Source organism: Neophocaena asiaeorientalis, unplaced genomic scaffold, assembly GCF_003031525.2.
Source record: "Neophocaena asiaeorientalis asiaeorientalis breed wild unplaced genomic scaffold, Neophocaena_asiaeorientalis_V1.1 scaffold223, whole genome shotgun sequence".
NCBI lineage: Eukaryota > Metazoa > Chordata > Mammalia > Artiodactyla > Phocoenidae > Neophocaena > Neophocaena asiaeorientalis.
In genome coordinates, this window is record NW_020175045.1 from 2223850 (window position 1) to 2243621 (window position 19772).

A 19772-nucleotide genomic window follows, 5' to 3' on the forward strand; every position below is an offset into this window, starting at 1 on the left:
CTAGGGGCGATCGGGCAGCGCCGCCGCCATGTCCCTGAGCACCGGGGAGCCGGCCTCGGAGATGGTAAGCGCGGAGGGCGGGGAGGCCCCCTGGCTGCCTCCCCTCGCCGGGGCGCGGGCTGGAGGAAGGGGGCGCGGGGCCGGCGACCGCCGGTGACAGCTGCCATTGTTGTTACCGCATAAGAGCGGGCCTCCGGCCCCCGCCCGCGTGCGGCTGGCCGGGCGTCGCCGCCCCTCGCCCAGCCTCCAGCCACCTCTAGTCCCCCGCTCGTCCTTGCACTGGCCGTCGCTTCCGGAAAGCCCTCCCGGACACTGCGCCCTCGCTGCTCGGCGCCTGCGAAGCCGGGCCTGTGCCGAGCCAGCGACCGCTGCCCGCCGGGTGACAGAGCTCACTGCGTAAGTGTCCGCCCACCCCGTGCCTCCAGGGCGGGGGACTTGGTTTACCTAGTGTTTCTGGCGCGCCAGCCATCTGCTGCAGACATTATTGTGGATGAATAAACTGCATTCCAGTGGCGTGGGGTGGGGTGGGGGAGAACAACGTAAAAAAACAGATCATGTCCATCAAGTCAGAAAGTGGAAAGTGCGCTGCAGAAAATAAAACAGCCCACGTGACGGAGGTGGATTGGGGAGGCTGCTTTAGACTGGGTGCCAGGAACAGCCACTCTGAGAAGTTGGAGTGTCCTGATGTCACTGATGAGAACGAGGCAGTCTGGTAAAGATCAGAGACCAGTGGGACCAGCAGGTGCAAAGGTCCTGGGGTGGGAAAGTGCAGTGGTTCCAGGGCCTGAAAGAAAGCTTGCTGGGATCTCCTCAAGGGCGTGGGTGTGGATGGAATGGAGCCACGGGCCTGACCATGGAGAGCCTTGCAGGCCATGCACGGAGTTTGAATTTATTCGGGCCACAGTGGGAAGCCTTTGGAGGGCTCCAGACAAAGGGAACCTGGCTCACTTTGCTTCCTTCTCCCAGAGATGGCAGTACCCAGTATGGCTGTACAGAGCTTACCCCAAGCAGCGGCTCAGTGCTGCTGCCACTGGAGCTGTGAAAGTTTCCTACTTGTCCCTCAAGGCACCAAGTCCTGCCTCATCTGGAAGGCCTGCCCATCTACAGTGGCCTCAGTTAATGCTCCTTCAACTTTTCATATTGTTATTATAAATGTTATTCATGCCCAGTAGAGAAAACCAATTACCCATAATCTAACTGCCTACAGAAAACCACAGTTAACCTTTGGTGTATTTCCTTCCAACCTTTTTTCAATGCATCTTTTCTTTTCATATGCTTTTTAAAACTTGAGATCATATTTATATTGTTTTGTAACCTTTGCCGTTTCATTTATTCCTAGCATCTTCCCATATCCACACATTTTCAAAAACATGATTTTTAAAATTCTAACTTTATATATATATACATATAACTGAATCACTTTGCTGTACACCTGAAACTAACACAACATTGTAAATCAACTCTACTTCAATTTTTTAAAAAAAAGAAATACATCAAAGACAAATACTCATCTCACTTTTGTATGGAATGTAAACAGCAAGGAGTTACCATACTGCATAGGGAACTATATTCAATATCTTGTAATAACCTATAATGGAAAAGAATTTGAAAAAATATATGTCTGATATAACTGAATCAATTTACTGTACACCTGAAACTAACACAATGCTGTAAATCAACTGTACTTCAATTAAAAAAAATTTTTTTTTAGGGCTTCCCTGGTGGTGCAGTGGTTGAGAGTCCGCCTGCCGGTGCGGGGGATGCGGGTTCGTGCCCCGGTCCGGGAGGATAAAAAAAAAAAAAAAAAAAAAAAAAAAAAAGAAATTTTTTTTAAAAACTCTAACGTGGGAATTCCCTGGCGGTCCAGTGGTTAAGACTCCGTGCTTCCACTGCAGGGGGCACGGATTTGATCCCTGGTGGGGTAACTAAGATCTCGCCTGCCGTGTGGCGTGGCCTAAATAAATAAATAAATATTCTCGACAATTATTACTCATGCAAAAATGGAAAGATAATATTTTTAAAAAATTAAAATTAAAACGCTAACCTAATAGGATAGCCCTATTTTTACTCTCCATTTCCTTGCTTTTACTCTTTTTTTTTTAATTTATTTATTTTATTTACATTTATTTTTGGCTGCATTGGGTCTTCATTGCTGCGTGCGGGCTTTTTCTAGTTGCGGCGAGCGGGGGCTACTCTTCCTTGCGGTGCGAGGGCTTGTCATTCCGGTGGCTTCTCTTGTTGCTGAGCTCAGGCTCTAGAGCACAGGCTCTAGGGCACAGGCTTCGTAGTTTTGGCGCACGGGCTTCGTTGCTCCGTGGCATGGGGGATCTTCCTGGACCAGGGCTCGAACCCGTGTCCTGTGCATTGGCAGGCAGATTCTTAACCACTGCACCACCAGGGAAGCCCACTTTTACTCTCTTGTTTTCATGTTTGTGCTGTTAGAAGCAATGCTGCTGTAAACGTTCTTGCACATAGAAGCGTTTGTTAAGCCCCTTATACATGCCGGCCTCTGAGGACACAAAGACAAGCTGAGCCCCAGTGCCTTGGTCTCCGGGAACCCAGTCTGTGGAAGAGGCTGGAGCAGGGCTCTCCGGGCATTTAGGAGACTCGCCGCCCTTGGCCCAGGCTAACTGGCAATTTCTTTGCTGAGCTTACGTCTGTTCTCAACCAGACAAGAACCTCCTGTGAACAGGCACTGTCCAGTCTGTCCAATCCCCCGAGTCCCTTGGCAGAGCCACAGGGGTGAAGTGGAGCCTGGGCGTGGTCCCTGGTGATTTAAGGGCCAACGCTTCTAAAAGGGCTCACAGTTTCTAGAGCAAGATAATAAGAGCATTTACAGGGCGTTTACTACTTGTAAGATTCTCTGTTCCCTGCTCTACGGCTCTCCCTGCTCTGGAAGCCTTTGTCCACCAGGTCCAGCATCTGGGCCCTTCAAAAGTAGTTTCTATTGCCTGCTCTTTCCCCCTGTGTATTGGTCACACTTTCCTGTTTCTCTGTGTGTCTCGTCGTTTTTTGTTGAAAACTAGACATTTAGATGACATATTACAGCAGCTCCTCCCCACGGGGTTGATGTTTGCTCAGTCGTTCGTTTATGTGCTGAGTGACTTGGCTGAGCTAACGTGTGAAGTCGATTTCCCTGCACCGTGCAGCCTCTGTTTTCCTGCTCAGATATTTTCTTGTTTGAATCTTTTAGCCCAACTACCTAGGGGTTACCCTTGGGTCAGCAGAAGCCACTTGTTGGTCAGAGGTTGTGTTTCACCCCCTGGGCCAGTCAGATTTTCGCCCTTGACCATTGAGTGGTGTGTGTGTGTGTGTGTGTGTGTGTGTGTGTGTGTGTGTGTGTGTGTGTAGGCTGCTGTCACAGTTCAGGGGTTTACATTTTTGCCCACGTGCAACGGGGAACTAGCGCATATGGGTTTTCCCTCTCCCATCTCTCCTGAGAGGGCTACCTTAGACATGCGTGTGGCTCTCTGGACTTCCGGGGATGCCTGTCATTGTACTTTGAAGCCTGGCTTCCTGGGGTCTGCTCTTGGGTCAGGGTAGTTTATCATTCAGCCAGGGTTTTGTCAGCAGCTGCGCCAAAGCCCCAGCACCACCAGGGCTCGCGCCCTTGGGTTGACGTGGGTGCAGCGTGGGGACTGTGTCTGCGTCGGCCCAAGCCTGTTCTGACAGAGCACTCCAGGGCTTGCCAGCAGCCTCCCTGAGCCTCGGGGCTGACCACGACCTCAGGAGGGCGCTCTGGGCTCTTCACCTTCCGGTTGCTCTGCCAGTGAGCTCTCTGCTGCGTGACCGCGGAGCTGGGGGCCTCGGGATCGCTCCCCGCTTTGTCTGCAACTTGGCAATGGAATCAGGGAGGCGTGCAATTCTCCACTCTCTGGTGCAAATACAGTCAGTCCCCTCGGCACGGCCGTCGTCCTGCCTCTCCCTTTGGGGAGGACCTCTGGGCCACTGCACCGCAGGGACAGCGCAGTGTTTCCCCGGAGTGACACTGCTTCTGGGCCTGCCCTCCCTGCGTGGACCTTCTGCTCTACAAGCACAGGGGAAGTCTTAGCCTGCCACCTCTGGGGTAGAGCTTACACGCTGCTTCTGGGAGCTGGGGGCAGGGGATCCACCACCACCCCTGTTGTGTTGACTGCACCCACCTGGAGGAGAGCTCTCTGGAATCCTTTCTATCAGATGGAGACGGGGAGCTGAGGGGTGCCTCTGACTCTCGACGTTCTTCCCTGGACTTAGTAGATTTTTTTGAAGCAATTTTTCTCCATAGCTGTGTGCTTTTGTCAGTTTCCAGAAAATGCAAAAGATTGTTTCGTGGCTTCTTCTGTTAAAGGGTTGTTTGTTGAGGAGAGGGCCTTCCACGCTCTGGAAGGTGCCTCCTGGATGAATGCATTCCTTCCCCGCTTTTACCATATACTAAGTCCCCGTATGTTCCTGCATCTCTTTCTGGACACTATGTCTTTTTTCCCCAGTATTTTAGTTAGTATATATTTAATGCTTTAAAAATCCTGATAGGAGACCGTGTCCTCCTTGTCGACGAGGAAGCTGCGATGCAGAGGGGTGAGGGGCATGGCCACCATCCCCACCCTGCGATTCCTGACTCACGGTGCATGAATGCGATCTCGCGTAGGAATGCGTGGCAGCTCAGATCGTACTTGGAGAAGGAAGAATGACTCGGCCGTTAACGTGCGCTTTCGTTTCTTTTTTTAATACTGTGTATGGTCTCTTTCGTGCTGCTGACTGAGGGGTGGATCTTGGGCTGTTCTATGATTTCAGATACTTATATTTTGCTTGTTTAGTTCCTTCTGACTGGCAGGATGGAGGGTGGCAGAGTTGGAGGGGGACTGACTCGGGGGGAAAGCGATGGTGTGGGTGAGCCCACCTATGAACACAGAGACCACTTCGCTGTGTTCACCACACACGTAACCTCATTCCCTCGTAGAAACTGCAGGTCCTTAAAAAGTTTTCAAGACTTTATTCAGAACAAAGAATAGTGACAAGTATTCACAAAAGAAAGTATTGCTACTTTTCTATGCAGTTGTTAACAGCTCACCTTCATCGTTGGCGGGCTGCCCTTTGTGATGCCAGGGGACGAAGACGGAGCCTTTGACTGGCTTTCCTGATCTTCTACGTCGTGTGTATACCAGTTCCCTGCCTTCCCTGCCTCAATTTTGCACATCATTTCCATGTACTTGGTTCAATGAAAACTTTACAACTATCGTTTGCTATTTATACCTTAAAATGTCACCTGTTTAATGACATCAGAAAAGTAATTCAGTGGCTGATTTTTTAAAGATTCTGTTTGTTTGGAACGCACTACCTTCCCCTCGTCTCCCGAATCCAGTCCCTCTGCACGCTTCGCTGGACTCTCCGTGTTTCAGAGGCACGCACCGGAAGGGCGCCCCCTGTGACAGCTGCCCCCGTCCGTGTGACTGTGCGGCCCTCGTTTTTAGTAAAAGTTCAAGCGGCCGGCAGAATTGTTGCTAATGTAGTGATAGTTAACCTTGTAGACGATACGCGTGCTTTCCAGGATGCAGTCCGGTCCCGCTACAGCACTGCACGGACTCAGCTACACTCCAGACAGCTCGCTGAAACGTAGTTACACTGCCACCCAGATATGGCATCACTGGTTCATAATAGGGGCGTTCAGTCCTAACTTCAGTATCAGCGTTTTAGGTCCACTGTACAGTACGGTGAAGGGATTTTAGAAATCGTTCTGCTTTCTCTCCTTGTAGGGTTTAAACCTGAGTAAGTGTGTTAACACAGACACATCATTCTCTTGGGAAAGTTCCCTTTTCTCCTTGACACGCCCGTGCCAATGTTAGTACAGATTTTATCTCACTCCCTGGGCCAGGGCAGATCACTAGAATCAGAAGGTAGGAACCTCTATACGCCCAAATAACTTGTGTACTGATGGATACGTGAATGGCTGATTGGTTCTCACCAGGATGTAGTCACAGGTTCCTTGTGCTTTGATACAAAGATGAAATACTTTTATCAAGAACCGTTCGTTGGGGGAGGGATAAATTAGGAGTATGGGATTAACAGATACACGCTCCTGTATATAAAATAGATAAACAACGAGGATTTACTGTGTAGCTCAGGGAACTATATTCAATATCTTGTAATAGCCTATAATGAAAAGAATCTGAAATATGTATATATGTAACTGAATCGCTGCTGTACAGCTGAAACTAACACAGTATTGTAAACCAACTATACTTCAATTAAATTAAAAAAAAGAAAGAAGCGTTTGTCGATTCTGTGGAGACGGTGTCGCTAGACTGACAGGCCTGGAGCAGCCCTGCCAGCAGAGTTTTGGTTTTTGCTTTTTTTTAAACATCTTTATTGGAGTATAATTGCTTTACAATGGTGTGTTAGTTTCTGCTTTATAACAAAGTGAGTCAGTTGTACATATACATACGTTCCCATATCTCTTCCCTCTTGCGTCTCCCTCCCTTCCACCCTCCCTATCCCACCTCAGAGGGGTGGGGCCAGCAGAGTTTTGTTCTGTGTCCCCATCTGTTCCTTCCGATGTGACGGGACAGACCGGCTGCTCCTGCTGTGAGTGTTGTGGACGGATGCTCTGAGTTGGATGGGGGCTCTGCGGCCGCAGCACCGCCTGGCCCGGCCGCTCCCGCTCTGTCAGGGTGACTGTGGAGCCAAGCTGGTGCCTGAAGCTTTCGCTGTTCGCATCTCTTCCTCCAGGGAGATGACAGCCTGTCTGCAATAACCTTCGACTCTGACTCAGAGACGGTGAGTGCAGGGGAGGGGAGGCGTGGCTGCGGTACTCACACGCGGTCTCCCCACAAGTGCTGTGTTTAGTGCCCCATCACAAATTCCAAATGCTGCCCTGAGTCTGAAAAGCTCCAGGCCCTCAGGTGGATTTGAATAACTTAGATTATAATTTTAAAACTTTTACCCAGAAGTTAGTCGTGAGCTGAGTACTTTTGAGGCTGATGACAAGTTCCTGTCCCGCACCTGGTTTTGGCCTGCACTCCCCCCGACCCCAGCCCCCCAATCCTGACACGTAAGGGCGGAGGCGGGGGGCGGGAGCAGAGCTCCGTGATGCAGTCGGAGGCTGAGGTGTGAGAAAGGAGACCTTAGCAGGTGCTCGCCTCCCAGCAGATAAATTCTAGCCTAACCACAGCACGTAGCCCTGGGGGAAGGCGGCCCCAGCACATCCCACCACAGCTCTGGGGACTCCAGGGGCAGCATCCTGGGCCTGTTGTCTGAGGCGCAGGACCTCCGCAGAGCTAAGAGTGTTCCCTCCACGCCGCTGAGGGCACGGGCCCAAGATGCTCCCGGGAGGAGGAGGGATCGGGACCAATCTCCTGGGGGAAAGTCAGCCTGCACGGAGCACTTCAGTGTTCCCGCTGGCAGGGAAGTAAGTGGGGTTCTGTGTCCGGCGTGAAGCAGATCGGGGAGGAAGGCATGGCAGGGGCCCCCGGGTTCCAGGCGGGCCACTCCTGCTGCACCTTCCCCTCTGCCTCACTCTCAGGTTTCATCTTGCTGAGTCCCCCCTGCGGACAGTCACGGCCCCGTGCTCCAGGGGGCGTGGGGACAGCCGGTGGTACCTTCAGGGCGGATTTGAGGCGGCACACCTCCGTCTCTGCTGGACGCAGGCCGGGCTGCTGCTCCTGTATCTGGGGGCGCCTCCCTGTGCCCTGTTCCCTCCTTTGCGTGCACTCTGCTTTGGCCAGTTAATCTGCCGCCCCCGCCCATCCTGAACACCCCCGGTGCTTCCTGGTTGGGACCGTTGGGGCTGCTCGAGAAGGCTCAACCCGCTTTCCGTCGTTTCTTCTTCCTTTCAGAAAGCGAAAAGGAAAAGTCTCCACAGACCTCCCCCTACGTCACCGAGTAAGTATGACCAGGCCCCTGTCCCTCAAGTTTCCACAGTTTAACTCAGAAAATGGTGGTTGGAAGCCCTCCTTCCCCAGCGTCCTGCGAGGAAGATCAGGACCGCCTTCTTCTCTGAACCCTTAGGGCCACTGAGGCAGGGCCCGCGAGGGCTGAGGTCCCGAGCTGTCACTGTCCCATTGAGCCCCCCTCCTCCCTCCCACACACACAGTGCTTCGCGGCCTTTCATGTTCTCTTTCTCAAGTCGCCATACGCTTCCCAGCGCTGCCAAAGTGAAGACAACGCAGGATTTATTCCTCGAGACACAAAGCTGTTCATCTGGGTGCTTTGCCGAATGTTATGTTTCCCGAGGCCTTTGTGACAAACCAAATCCTAGACTGGCTTCCTTTTGCTGTGTACAAGCCTGTGGCCTTGCCTGACTTATTATCTATGTGTGTGTACAATATGTGTATGCTTACATTTCTTATATACATAAGTATTTGAAACATACTGTCTTATATATGACACACGCAGAGAATACAAGTGAACTTTCATATTAGCCCGGGAACAACATAATCAGAAAGATAAATTCCTGCAAAGAGAAGAAAGCATGTTTTATATTACAAACAAATACAGGTGTTAGAAAGAAGCCATCTAGCAATCTGGAGTTTGGAGGTCCCGGCTCTCCTTCCGTGGAGAAAATTGAGAATTGATATAAAGTGAAAGTGTGGGTGTTTGTGTTTTAAACCTTCTCTTTTCAGCCCCTTTTGTTTCAGTCCTTCTTGTCTAGAAAGTACCTAAGGTAAATGTCAGACATCTCTCATTATTCTTGCTGGAAGTCAAGCATTTCAAGTGTTGAAAATGCTAGTAATCAAATTACTCTGATCTCGATTTCTGTAAATGTCAGAATTGTGTTTCACGTAATTTAGGATGGCCAGAACCCCCAAAGCATTAAAACCCCCTGAGAGGTGTGCTGTCACTCAGTGGCCCTGCCCCTGCCCGCCCCCCAGCGTGCTCTCCCCCGGCCATGCCTGACGCCTGTCCCCGCAGCAGCGCTGATCCCAGGCACCTTGCTCATCCAACATGGACACCGCGACAGGACGCTCTGTGTCCCCTCCCTGGGACACCCCCAGCCCGCCCTCCGAACACTCCCTTAAGATGTGTGCGCCTGTCTGACTTCCGGGCCGTGACAGAAGGAGTCGTGCCTGTCCCGTTCACTTCATAAGTGGTTCTCTTCACTGCCCAGTCCGGGACCACGTGGGTTTGCAGCTACCCGCGCTCTGAGATTTTCGGGCCTCGCAGTGCACCGAGGAGGCGGGGGCGGGCGGCCAGTTTCCGGTCCTTCCACGCCGACAGGTCTCTACCGCCTGCTGCCTTGTTTCTTCTTCCTTCGCAGCTCTATCCATAAGCGTGCATGTTTGGGAATCCTTACTACTTACCGCTAAATCCCATACATTTAGGAGGGAAATGTCGTTCGCGGATTTTTTCCGATCACTAATTTACCTTCCTAAATGAGCACTTAGATGCATGTTTAAAGTTTGGAAGCCCTTCCAAATATCCTGGAAGTGGAGCACAGTGGTTCTGGATGAGTGGAAATGCCTCAGGGTCCAATGTGTCTTTACTCCTTCACCCTAAACAATAATGGGAGATTTCCCATAAATTCTGAAGCCGTGGGAAAATCTTAGAAAATTTAAAAATTAAATGTATTAGATTTAGAATCCCAGGACCTTCTACAGATATAAATTTCTTTGGTATTTAAGAAATATAAGCATGTTTTATGAATAGTTTGGTTTTGCATAAGTTTGCATAATCTCCGTAAGATTCCAGATTAAAATATAATTTTAAAACCTTTCCATTGTTTTGATGACAAAGTCAAAAATACCCTGGAGAAATGTAATGTTTTCCTCAGTTCTTCTAGCCGTCTTACATATCAAGTTCTAAACATTATTATTTGCACGCTATGTATTGACAGCAACATGGAAAACTATTTAGTGTTAAGTATAAAGGATACAAAATTGTGTGTTCACTATGACTGCAGCTATATAAAAATACATATGCCTCTGAAAAAACTGAAGGGGAAATTAAGTACCGCAATATTGGTAGAATTTTAGATCCATATTTTAAAATAAATGTCCCGTTATTTCTCTATAATAAAAAGTAAAAAACAAATGTAAGTATACCTACAAGTCATAACTGTAGTTTTAATTTTGTCAGGATCTGGGGTTGTCACGCCCTTGTGAATATTTTGCTTTATCATTTTCGTCTCTCTGAAGCACATATGTTGAGCGGGCATTGATACCTTGCACCTCTAAAACCACACATTGGCTTTTCAGAGTCGCCTTACCACTCTAAGCCGAGAAAAGTGGCCTCCTGGAGGTCTCTGAGGACAGCCGGCAGCGTGCCTCTTGGGAGCCGAATGTCCTTAACCCCCCAGAAGCTGTGGCTGGGAAGCTCAAAGCAAGGTATGTGGTCGCCCGGGAGAAACCCTTCCTGCGCAAGGGGAGCGTCGTAGAAATCTCGGGTGGTGACTTGGCACAGAGCGTTTAATACGACTCGTCTGAGCCGCACTGTTTTTGATCTTCTCAAAGACATCGCGCCGCACGGCTTTTACGCAGCATGTGGTGTGGTTCCTGACGTTTGCCGCCTGGGTCTTGGCTTGTCTGGGCGCTGCGGGAAGTCGTGTGTTGGAGCTGCTCCCGCTGGCTTGAGGAGTTGTGTGAGCTGTCCCGCGTCACACCGGCAGCTTGAGATTGGGTGTGCCGGGGATACGCACACCGCGGGAGTGGGCAAACGCCACACATCAGGGCTTTGTTTATTTTGCGGGCCGGTGGCTGGACGTTTCTCACACACCACTGGTCTCCCTAAGCTTTCTTCAACCCTGAAGACTGATGATTAGAGGCAGCGCCTTACGTTGTCTCTGCTTGTACCTGTCATATTAAATCCCTGCACGTTGAAACCGGGAGGTCTGACCCCAGCCCTGAAATCAGACCTCACCTTGGAGCGTGCATGGACCAACAGCCCCCCCCAGCAGCACCCCTGACGATTTGACCGAAGCAGAAAGAATGCAGAGGTCAAATCTCAGGCGTTCTGCCAGCCACGGTGAGCACGTTGATGGTGACACAGCCACGACTGAGGAACAGCAGAGCGGAAGGGTATGGGGATTGGTGGGTGTGCTCTGACAGTGAGATCTGGGGCTCCCTCAGTCAGAGTGTCCTGAGGACAGTGGCCCCCGAAAGTCCATCCTGCCCTCCTAGAAAGCGGCTTTCCCGATGTGGACAGAGACATCGTCCCGGGCTTCAGTGGTGCCTATCTCCCTAAACTTAGAGTTGTATTTAAATTTGTTGTATAAACAATCTCAGAAATGAAAACTGCAAGGATAATAAAAACCCCGGATGTCACCAAAAAGAATCGGTTGGTTTTCATGTTTCCGTCTTCCTGTCTGGTCTTACCCACGTGCTTCCTCCCTCCTTTACTGCTTTGCTTGTCGGCCCTGGCCCCGTGGGAAACACAGAGGAACCTTGTCCTGGTGCCAGGGATGGTCACCTTGCCGCACTGCTAGCTGGCAGCGCTGTTTCAGGCTGGTGTGTTTCAGAGTCCTGACCCCTTAGGGATCACATGGAAGCAGAGAGCAGTGTAAACTGTACCTACCGTTAGACATCGGACTGGGTGCTGTCATCTGCGTGATGACATAACCACGTTTGTTTTTGTTTGTCTTTTTATCTGTTTGCTGTTTAAAATCTAAAGACAGCACTTCTCCTTTTGACCCCCTCCGTTAATCCTTTTACTATAATTAAGCCCCGTGTTCACATCTTTTAGTTTTCTCTTGCTTTTTCTTTCTATATCAATACCGGTTTTGGTTTCCTTACTTCTGGGGAAAGAAGTTAAAAAAAGAATAATTTCATTAACCTCCAGGTTTCCCTTAAGGTGTGGCCAAGAATTCCTTCTACTTTGCAGACAGTCTTTTCAGAGGGTTGTGTGTCTCCCTGCAGGTTATGTTCCTGGGACCCCTGTCTACAGAGAGAAGGAGGGCATGTATGACGAGATCATTGAGCTGAAGAAGGTAGCGTTTCCCTCTGTTCTCTGTTGACTTTAAGCGGGAAAGCCCTCGGTAACGTGGATGGAAAGTCACACCTGTGCTGGGATGTGTCACGTGGGAAATAGGAGCTGTAGAGGGACAGCTGAGTTTAAACCCCGGCCTGGTGCCTGAGCAGATGGGCGGCACTGGCTCACGGAGAGGGCCTCGAGCCCGCTGTGAGAGGAGCCTGGACAGCAGTTAGAGCCCGCCGTGCTCTGCTTCTCCGGCCCCCACGGTGGACAGCACCCGGGGAGGTCTAGATTAACTCCAGTCCCTCTGCTCCCTGAGACTTGGCCTTATGATAGGTCTTTTGGTGTTATTATTATCAATAACTTCCCGTTTGCATAATTCTTCGGTGTTAAGGGCATTTCACAGGCCTGATCTCAGTTGATGTCCACAAGGGCCCCAAGAGATATAGGTCATAGCCTTGAGATTCAGAGAGGTGAGTAGTCTCTCCAAGGTTAACCAGCGGTAGCACCAGGATTTCCATCAAGGTCACCTGCCACCCGTTCCCTAAGGCACAAACTGTACTGCAGTAAATGACATCATCCTCACCGCTACACCAAACCGGTCTTTAACAGCCACACATATTCTTGTGCCGCTGGAGAAACGACTGGGCTTCCTTCCCTTCCGTCACGTGAGTCTGTTCACAGACCTGACGTCCCGACCCCACCCCTGTCCCGCCAGCTGAGCCGCATCCGGAGGGCTGTGATCAGTCTGGGCAGCGTTAAGCAGGGCGTTGGCAGCCAGCGTGCCCAGAGCACGTGAGAAGTCTAGAAGCCATCTCGCCTGAGGGGCACCGGGCCAGGGCCCGTGGACGGGACCCAGCCCTCACCCGCGGGAGCTGCACAGCAGTGCAGGGCCCGCCCGATGAGTCAGGACGTCCCTGTCCAGAGATGTGTTTAGCGAATCGGGCACCGCAGGGAGGGTTGCTATCTTGGTGAGGGGACCGTACCGCGTGAGCTCTGAGAGCCCTGAACAGTCGCCCCAGCGACACTCCCGGGAGGAACCTGCCTGGGGCCAGAAGTGGGTCTCTGGGTAAAATGATGCTAACTTCACTCAAACTAAATAAGCCGAGGCTTCTCTTCAGAGAGGAGAGACTTTTATCTTCCAGACTCCGTCGCTCTGGCAGCTGGAGCATCAGGGTAGTTTTTCTCGGGCAGGTAATGCCTCAGTTTCCTGTAGAAAAGCGGGGATAATCGTAATACGATATCATAGGGTTTTGTGAGGATTCGATAAAATAATCCACGAAGGGGCTTTAGTACAGAGTTTGCAGCTGCGCTAAGCACGAGGAATAGGGAAAAGTGAGTGCACTTTTCTGGAATCCATATTTCTGGAAGCAGAATTCCCGGTATTGGATTTCTTATCTCTCCCAGTGACCGTACATTAATCGACTAATTCACTAAACACTTGTGAGGGCCAGTATCTCTCCTGCCGGCTGTGGCCATGTGGCCGACTCCCCAGGCTTCCCTCAGTGGGACGCACACTGGGTTGGAATTGTCCTTCCCGTGCTGGGGGCTGGCTGTGTTCAGACACTTCGGACTCTCTTCTGAGCACCACGAGTGCCTTGAAAGGAGAAGGGCTTCTCCAGGACAACTGGCTAATCTGGGTGCAGGCTGGTGCTGGAAGCCGGTTAACCACGGCGCTAGCTGACCCGTGTGGGCATTTCCAGATGAGACTTACGAGCACTGGCTTAACCTTACGCTTTTCAGGCTGTGGGGTTTCCCGGACTAGGGAAAAGCTTTTTCAAGTGAGGACGTTGAAAACAAACTTTAAAAATACCCTACCATCACCATTTCATAAAAGAACTATATATGTCTGAAATAATAGGAAGGGCATAATTTCAAAATACAGGAGAGTGGTAAAAATGGAATCAACTTAGTTTTATGGGGCTTCCCTGGTGGCACAGTGGTTGAGAGTCCGCCTGCCGATGCAGGGGACGCGGGTTCGTGCCCCGGTCCGGGAAGATCCCACGTGCCGCGGAGCGGCTGGGCCCGTGAGCCATGGCCGCTGAGCCTGCGCGTCCGGAGCCTGTGCTCCGCAACGGGAGAGGCCACAACAGTGAGAGGCCCGTGTGCCGCAAAAAAAAAAAAATTAAAAAACTTAATTTTATGAAAAACTGGCAGTCTTCCCTCTAAGTTCACCCCAGACTGGTGAAAAGTTCATCCACAGGTAAACGTTTGGGAACCACTGCTCTGACCAACTGAGTCTTAGTTGAGGATAAGAATTTTAAATGGACATAAGACTATGATGGTATGTGGTGTGTGAAGAACATGGGCTTTGTCATACGGACGTGGAGGAGAGCATGTCACATGGGCACCTTCCAGAAGTGCTGCTGGCAGTATCGATTGGTGGAGCAGCGTTTGTCTGTGGCAGGGGTGCTGCTGGCATTGTGTGGGGCAGAGTTCCTAGTTGCCTGGGTAGCCCTGCACCTAACGGGGCATTTACCCCCCGGCCCAGCCTTCACTGTGACGTCCAGACCTCCCTCACCCACTGCACACGCAACGCCCTGATTGGGAACCAGGCAGCTTGTAAAACACCTCTCCAACTCAGTGTTTCACCAGGATGTGTGTGTGTGTGTGCACGGTGTGTGTATGTGTGTATGTGTGTGTGTGTGTGGTCCTTCTTTCCTTCAGTCATTACACGTGCAAAAAAGCAACGTGGATCTGATGAGAACAAAGCTTCGGCGCTTAGAAGAGGAAAACAGCAGAAAGGACCGGCAGATAGAGCAGCTTTTGGATCCGTCCCGAGTAAGTTCCTGGCCCTGCATGGCGGTGCCCCCAGGCAGGCGTGGGGCGTCACCGGCTCAAATCTGCTTCCCACAGGGCCCGGATTTTGTTCGGACTCTGGCAGAGAAAAGGCCTGATACTGGCTGGGTGAGTATAATCTCCAGCAAAACAGATAACCTGTCCACTGAAACCTTACCTTCCAAACAGCCTTTAGAGAGATGCCTTTTCTCCACGGCACTCATACCAGAGGAGGAGCAGATTCGGGGAAGGGCTCGGGACCTCCTGAAACCCTACTCCACGGAGCCGTAGGGATTACGAGAAGATGCTGGGGGGCTCTTAGTGGGAGTGGGAGGGAGGCTGAGTAGGCTTAGCACAAAGGCCGGAAATACACTGTAGAAAAGGGTAGTCACAGTGGGGGACTTAGCCCACCACACCTAAGAAACACACATCAGGCTTAACAAGTGATACTGATTTAAGACAGAGAAACAAAGCAGAAATAGAATTAGACCTTAAAACGCATACAAACCCCTCCTGTGTGTTATGTAATAATACATAACAGATTGAATGAAACAAAATTATGGCAAATGGAGCCATTATGATTAATGCTATGGCAATAAACTATAGCAGTTGGAGAAAAATGTATCACAATAAACCTCACATGAGTCAAGGAAGTACATTTTTTTTAAAAAAATCTGATATGCTAAAAGGAAACTGGAAAGGATCCAATTTTGAGATTATTGAACACAAAAATCACATTAATGATGCAATTAATAATGGGCTTGATAACATAAACTTAAAATTTATAATAAAAAGGGCTTCCCTGGTGGCCCAGTGGTTGAGAGTCCGCCTGCCGATGCAGGGGACACGGGTTCGTGCCCCGGTTCGGGAAGATCCCACATGCCGCGGAGCGGCTGGGCCCGTGAGCCATGGCCGCTGAGCCTGCGCGTCCGGAGCCTGTGCTCCGCGACGGGAGAGGCCACGACAGTGAGAGGCCCACGTACCGCAAAAAAAAAGAAATACTTGCCCGTGTGCACAAGGAGGACCGGCCGGGAGTTTCTGTCATAGCAAGAGTGGGTTACAAATTAAGCATCTATCAGTAGAGGAACGGGTAACTAGAATAACATCGATCTGTAGGAACTAGCGGGGACAGATCACCAAGACGGCCTATTGAGTGAAAAGAACAAGCTGCAGAATGACGTGGGGGGGGGGCACCATTTGTGTAAACAGCGAAATGCCAGACCTTCAGGGGCTGTGCACACGTGTGTGCGCGTGTAATAAGGCCTAGAGAATGCACAGGAAGTTGATAACAGCATTTAGTTGACAGGGGTCAGCTCCAAGGGTATAGTGTCATCTATAATTTTTTTCAAGAAAATGTATTCATGTATTACTAGTATAATTAAAAATTACCGTAAAATCCAGTTAAAAAGTTGTTTGACTCTTCAAAAAGAAAGAAAGGGATGTTCTTTCGGGAGTACAGGGTGTTATCTCCCAAAGTGCCCCATGAACGGAGAACAGGAGGCATGGAGACGGAAGGGCGTCTCAAGGCCTCTGTCCGGCTGCCCGGCCTCCTCCAGACCCACTCCCTCCCAGGGGCGTGCTGGGGACCGGGGTGTCCTGGGCGGGCTAGGCGTGGTGAGTTTTACATCCAGGGACTGAGGTGGCTTCCTCGAAGGTAACCGTGCAGAGGCCTGTCCTTCCTCCAGAGGGTGGCTGTGGAATGGGAGGGAGGGGATGGTGGCACCTTTTGAGTGGGAACATCCCCTGTGGCCCCACTCACCGGCCCCTCTGCTCTGAGCGGGCAGGACAGCCTGGCCCTGTCTCTCCAGCTGAGTCTAGAAGAGACGCCAGCACTGATGGGGAGGACAGCTAAGTAGGAAGGCGCTCTGGCAGGAGGCTGTGCAGGTGCTGCCGGGTCAGCGGGCCGGGGACACCCAACCCCGCCCGGGGAACGGGGCCGGCTGAGCCCCTGGCGGGAGGGGGAGGGCGAGGCCATGGCCGCAGAGACGTCAGCTTGACGCGTCCTGTTGCCTTGGCAGGTGATCAGTGGTCTAAAGCAGAGGATCCTCAAGCTGGAGCAGCAGTGCAAGGAGAAGAACCACACCATCGAGTACGGAGCCTTGGGGGGCCGGCCGGGGTCGGGGGGGTGGCCCAGGCTCGGGAGGGGCCCGCTGGGCGCGCACCTGGCCTGCCTCCGGCTCCACGTCCACACTCGCTATGCCCTCAGCTCCAGCTTCCATTCCCACCCTGCCCCCACGTCTGTGTCCAGCATCGCCGTTCACCAAAACAGGACCGTGAACAGCCGTGCCTCTCCCATCCGACCCTAAGGAGCAGTGTTCCCCTTTCCTCTTTTCTTGTTCCTGTTCCACTGAAGAACTGCTTTCTCTCCTTAGTCTTCTGTGGTCACTTTTCATCTCCAATATGAATTGTATAGACCTTGATACAAGCCCTTAACGCTTGGTCAGCTCCCCTACCTGCTTCTCTCGCTGTCACGCACTATCCTGGTGCTGTTTTTTTTTTTTTTTTTTCGGTATGCGGGCCTCTCACCGCTGCGGCCTCTCCCGTTGCGGAGCACAGGCTCCAGACGTGCAGGCTCAGCGGCCATGGCTCCCGGGCCCAGCCGCTCCGCGGCATGTGGGATCTTCCCGGACCGGGGCACGATCCCGTGTCCCCTGCATCGGCAGGCGGACTCTCAACAACTGCGCCACCAGGGAAGCCCCCTGGTGCTGTTTTCAGGGCAGCAGCGCGGACTCCTTTCCTGCTGTTTTATCACAGAGGAGAGCCTTTCCTAGCTGTGTTTGAGTTTACTTAAGGAAATCTGAGTTTTCACTTTCTGTTGTATCCTCTTTATACAATAGAACCCCCCTCCTTTGTTTCTTGCTGGAATCGTCAACTTTAAAATTTTTATCATTTGCCGATTTCTTCTGTGTCTCAGAATCCTGAACTCTGTAACTTTACTTTCATTTCTCTGTTAGAGCCTTTTCCCTAAAGTCTGTTACGTGTTGAGAACAAGGGGAATTATACAGACAATACAACTTGAAAAAAATGATTCTCTTTCCTTTAAAGAACCATTCCCCCCACCTTCCCCAAAGATGACTCTTCCCGTCTAACCCTGAGGTCTTTATTCACAATTACTGCGGTTTTTAAAGACAGGCCCTTGTTAGCAAAGAATATCTGCCGGGGTTGGTCGGTTACCTCACCCTGGAAAGGGGCAGGTCCAACAAGGAAGGGCCCTGTGGGTGTGAGAATTCTCTCCTCGGCCTTGTGCAAGGCCATGGCCAGCTGAGGGCCGGCTCAGGCTTCACTTCCCAGCCCGGTTCTCTTCCAAAGCCCATCCTTCTCCCGTGTTCCGGGAAACAGGCTTCCTCTTGCTCTGCCCACGAATGCTGGCACTGCCATGTCAACTCTGAACTTGGGTTTTTAGCAAACTGCAGACTGATATAAAGACCACTAACTTGGAGGAGATGAGGATCACCATGGAGACGTATTACGAGGAGGTGCGTGCCCTCCTGCCCCAGGGCGGGGGGCGGGGTCGGAGGGTGGGGGGCCAGCTGCACTGAGGGGCCCTCTTCTAGTTCATCTTAACTTGAACACAAACCAGCAACTTAGTGCTCACTTCCTGCCACTGGGCAGAAGTCAGGAATCACTGCAGTTTTTTCATTTTGTATTAAATGCATTTTAATTTGGCGTTTACAGATTCATCGTCTCCAGACTCTCCTGGCAAGTTCTGAAACGACAGGAAAGAAGTATGATCCTCTCCTTAGGAGCCATGTTTCATATGTTGTTTTCATGTTAAACTGCTGTCAGAGCAGGGTAGGCCTCATGTGGAGCCTGCAGACACTGCCCTGACTTGGGAGCCTGCGCCCACGTTACTCATGGTTAGAGCTGGCGTGTTTCCCTTTGGGATGTTACAGACGTGCCCTCACAGTTGCCATGTGTTGCCCACTAACAGCACAGTCGGTGCTCCGGGCTTTCACTGTTCGTACTACTTCACAGCTTCCAGCTTAGACTTAGAAAACACTATTTTTCAAAGCAGATCTTCCTTTTCGGAAGACATTTAGTACCAAGTACAAGTTCATCTTGCCAAATAAGTTTATTAGGAGAGACATCAAAGTTTCCTTATCTCGTGGATTTTCCCTTGTCCCTTTCCCAGGTGATATCAGGCTTTCAACAGATTAGGAAAGGAGGGATCCCTTATCTTAGATGTGGTTGTGCCACCAGCCTCTGCAGTGAATTACTGACGTTTATTGAGCATTTACAATGTGCCAGGCATGGTCTTCCCTTTTTTCCTTTCCTCCTAGTAGTTTAAAATGAGGGCTGGTCGGGACTTCCCTGGTGGCACAGTGGTTAAGAATCTGCCTGCCAGTGCAGGGGACACGGGTTTGAGCCCTGCTCTAGGAAGATCCCACGTGCCGAGGAGCAACTAAGCCCGTGAGCCATGGCCGCTGAGCCTGCACTCTAGAGCCCGTGCGCCACAAATACTGAGCCCACGTGCCACAACTACTGAAGCCCGCGTGCCTAGAGCCTGTGCTCTGCAACGAGAAGCCACTGCAATGAGAAGCCCGCACACCACAACAAAGAGTAGCCCCCGCTCGCCACGACTAGAGAAAGCCCGCGTGCAGCAACGAAGACCCAATGCAGCCAAAAATAAATCAATTAAATAAAATAAAATAGGGGTGGCAAACTTTCTGTAAAGGGCCAGAGGAGTTACCGTCGATTCCCATTATTCACGGCGTTATGTTCCGTAAAGTGTCCACGAACACTGAATTGGGAAATGCTGAACCAGTGCTTCTAGGGGAAGCACGGAGTTCTGTTCCTGAGACCCTCTGGTCACAGCTTTCCCATCACCTGACCGGTATACAACCCGCCTTCATGTGTGTTTCTGTTTAAAGGCACCTTATTTAGTGTCCGTTCTTGGTTCATTAGCACTGAACTCTTGACCAACTGCTCCGTGACTCAGGCCTGAACGAAGCTCTGACACGTGTGGTTCCTCCCTGAGCTGTGTCACAGCCTCCTAGCAAGTAAGAACTATGCTGCAGGGGACCCCGAGAGCGGTGAAATCAACAGAAAGCACAAAAACGAGAAAAGACCTCGAAATCCACCCTGTGGATAGGGCGAGATCTGAGACCAGATGCGGA

General features: G+C 51.1%; 1 protein-coding gene across 1 annotated transcript in view; it reads left to right on the forward strand.

Annotated features, from left to right (window-relative positions):
• The first annotated feature begins 6 nt into the window (after nt 1-6).
• Nucleotides 7-19772, forward strand: part of IQCE (IQ motif containing E) — a 40732-nt gene continuing 20966 nt past the window's right edge. Inside the window, 12 exon segments of the mRNA XM_024763543.1 lie at nt 7-64; nt 6703-6750; nt 7809-7854; nt 10167-10280; nt 10779-10843; nt 10845-10932; nt 11823-11893; nt 14545-14658; nt 14734-14784; nt 16674-16744; nt 18059-18131; nt 18331-18380. Coding sequence (XP_024619311.1) covers nt 29-64; nt 6703-6750; nt 7809-7854; nt 10167-10280; nt 10779-10843; nt 10845-10932; nt 11823-11893; nt 14545-14658; nt 14734-14784; nt 16674-16744; nt 18059-18131; nt 18331-18380 — 827 coding nt within the window. The 5' untranslated portion in view covers nt 7-28.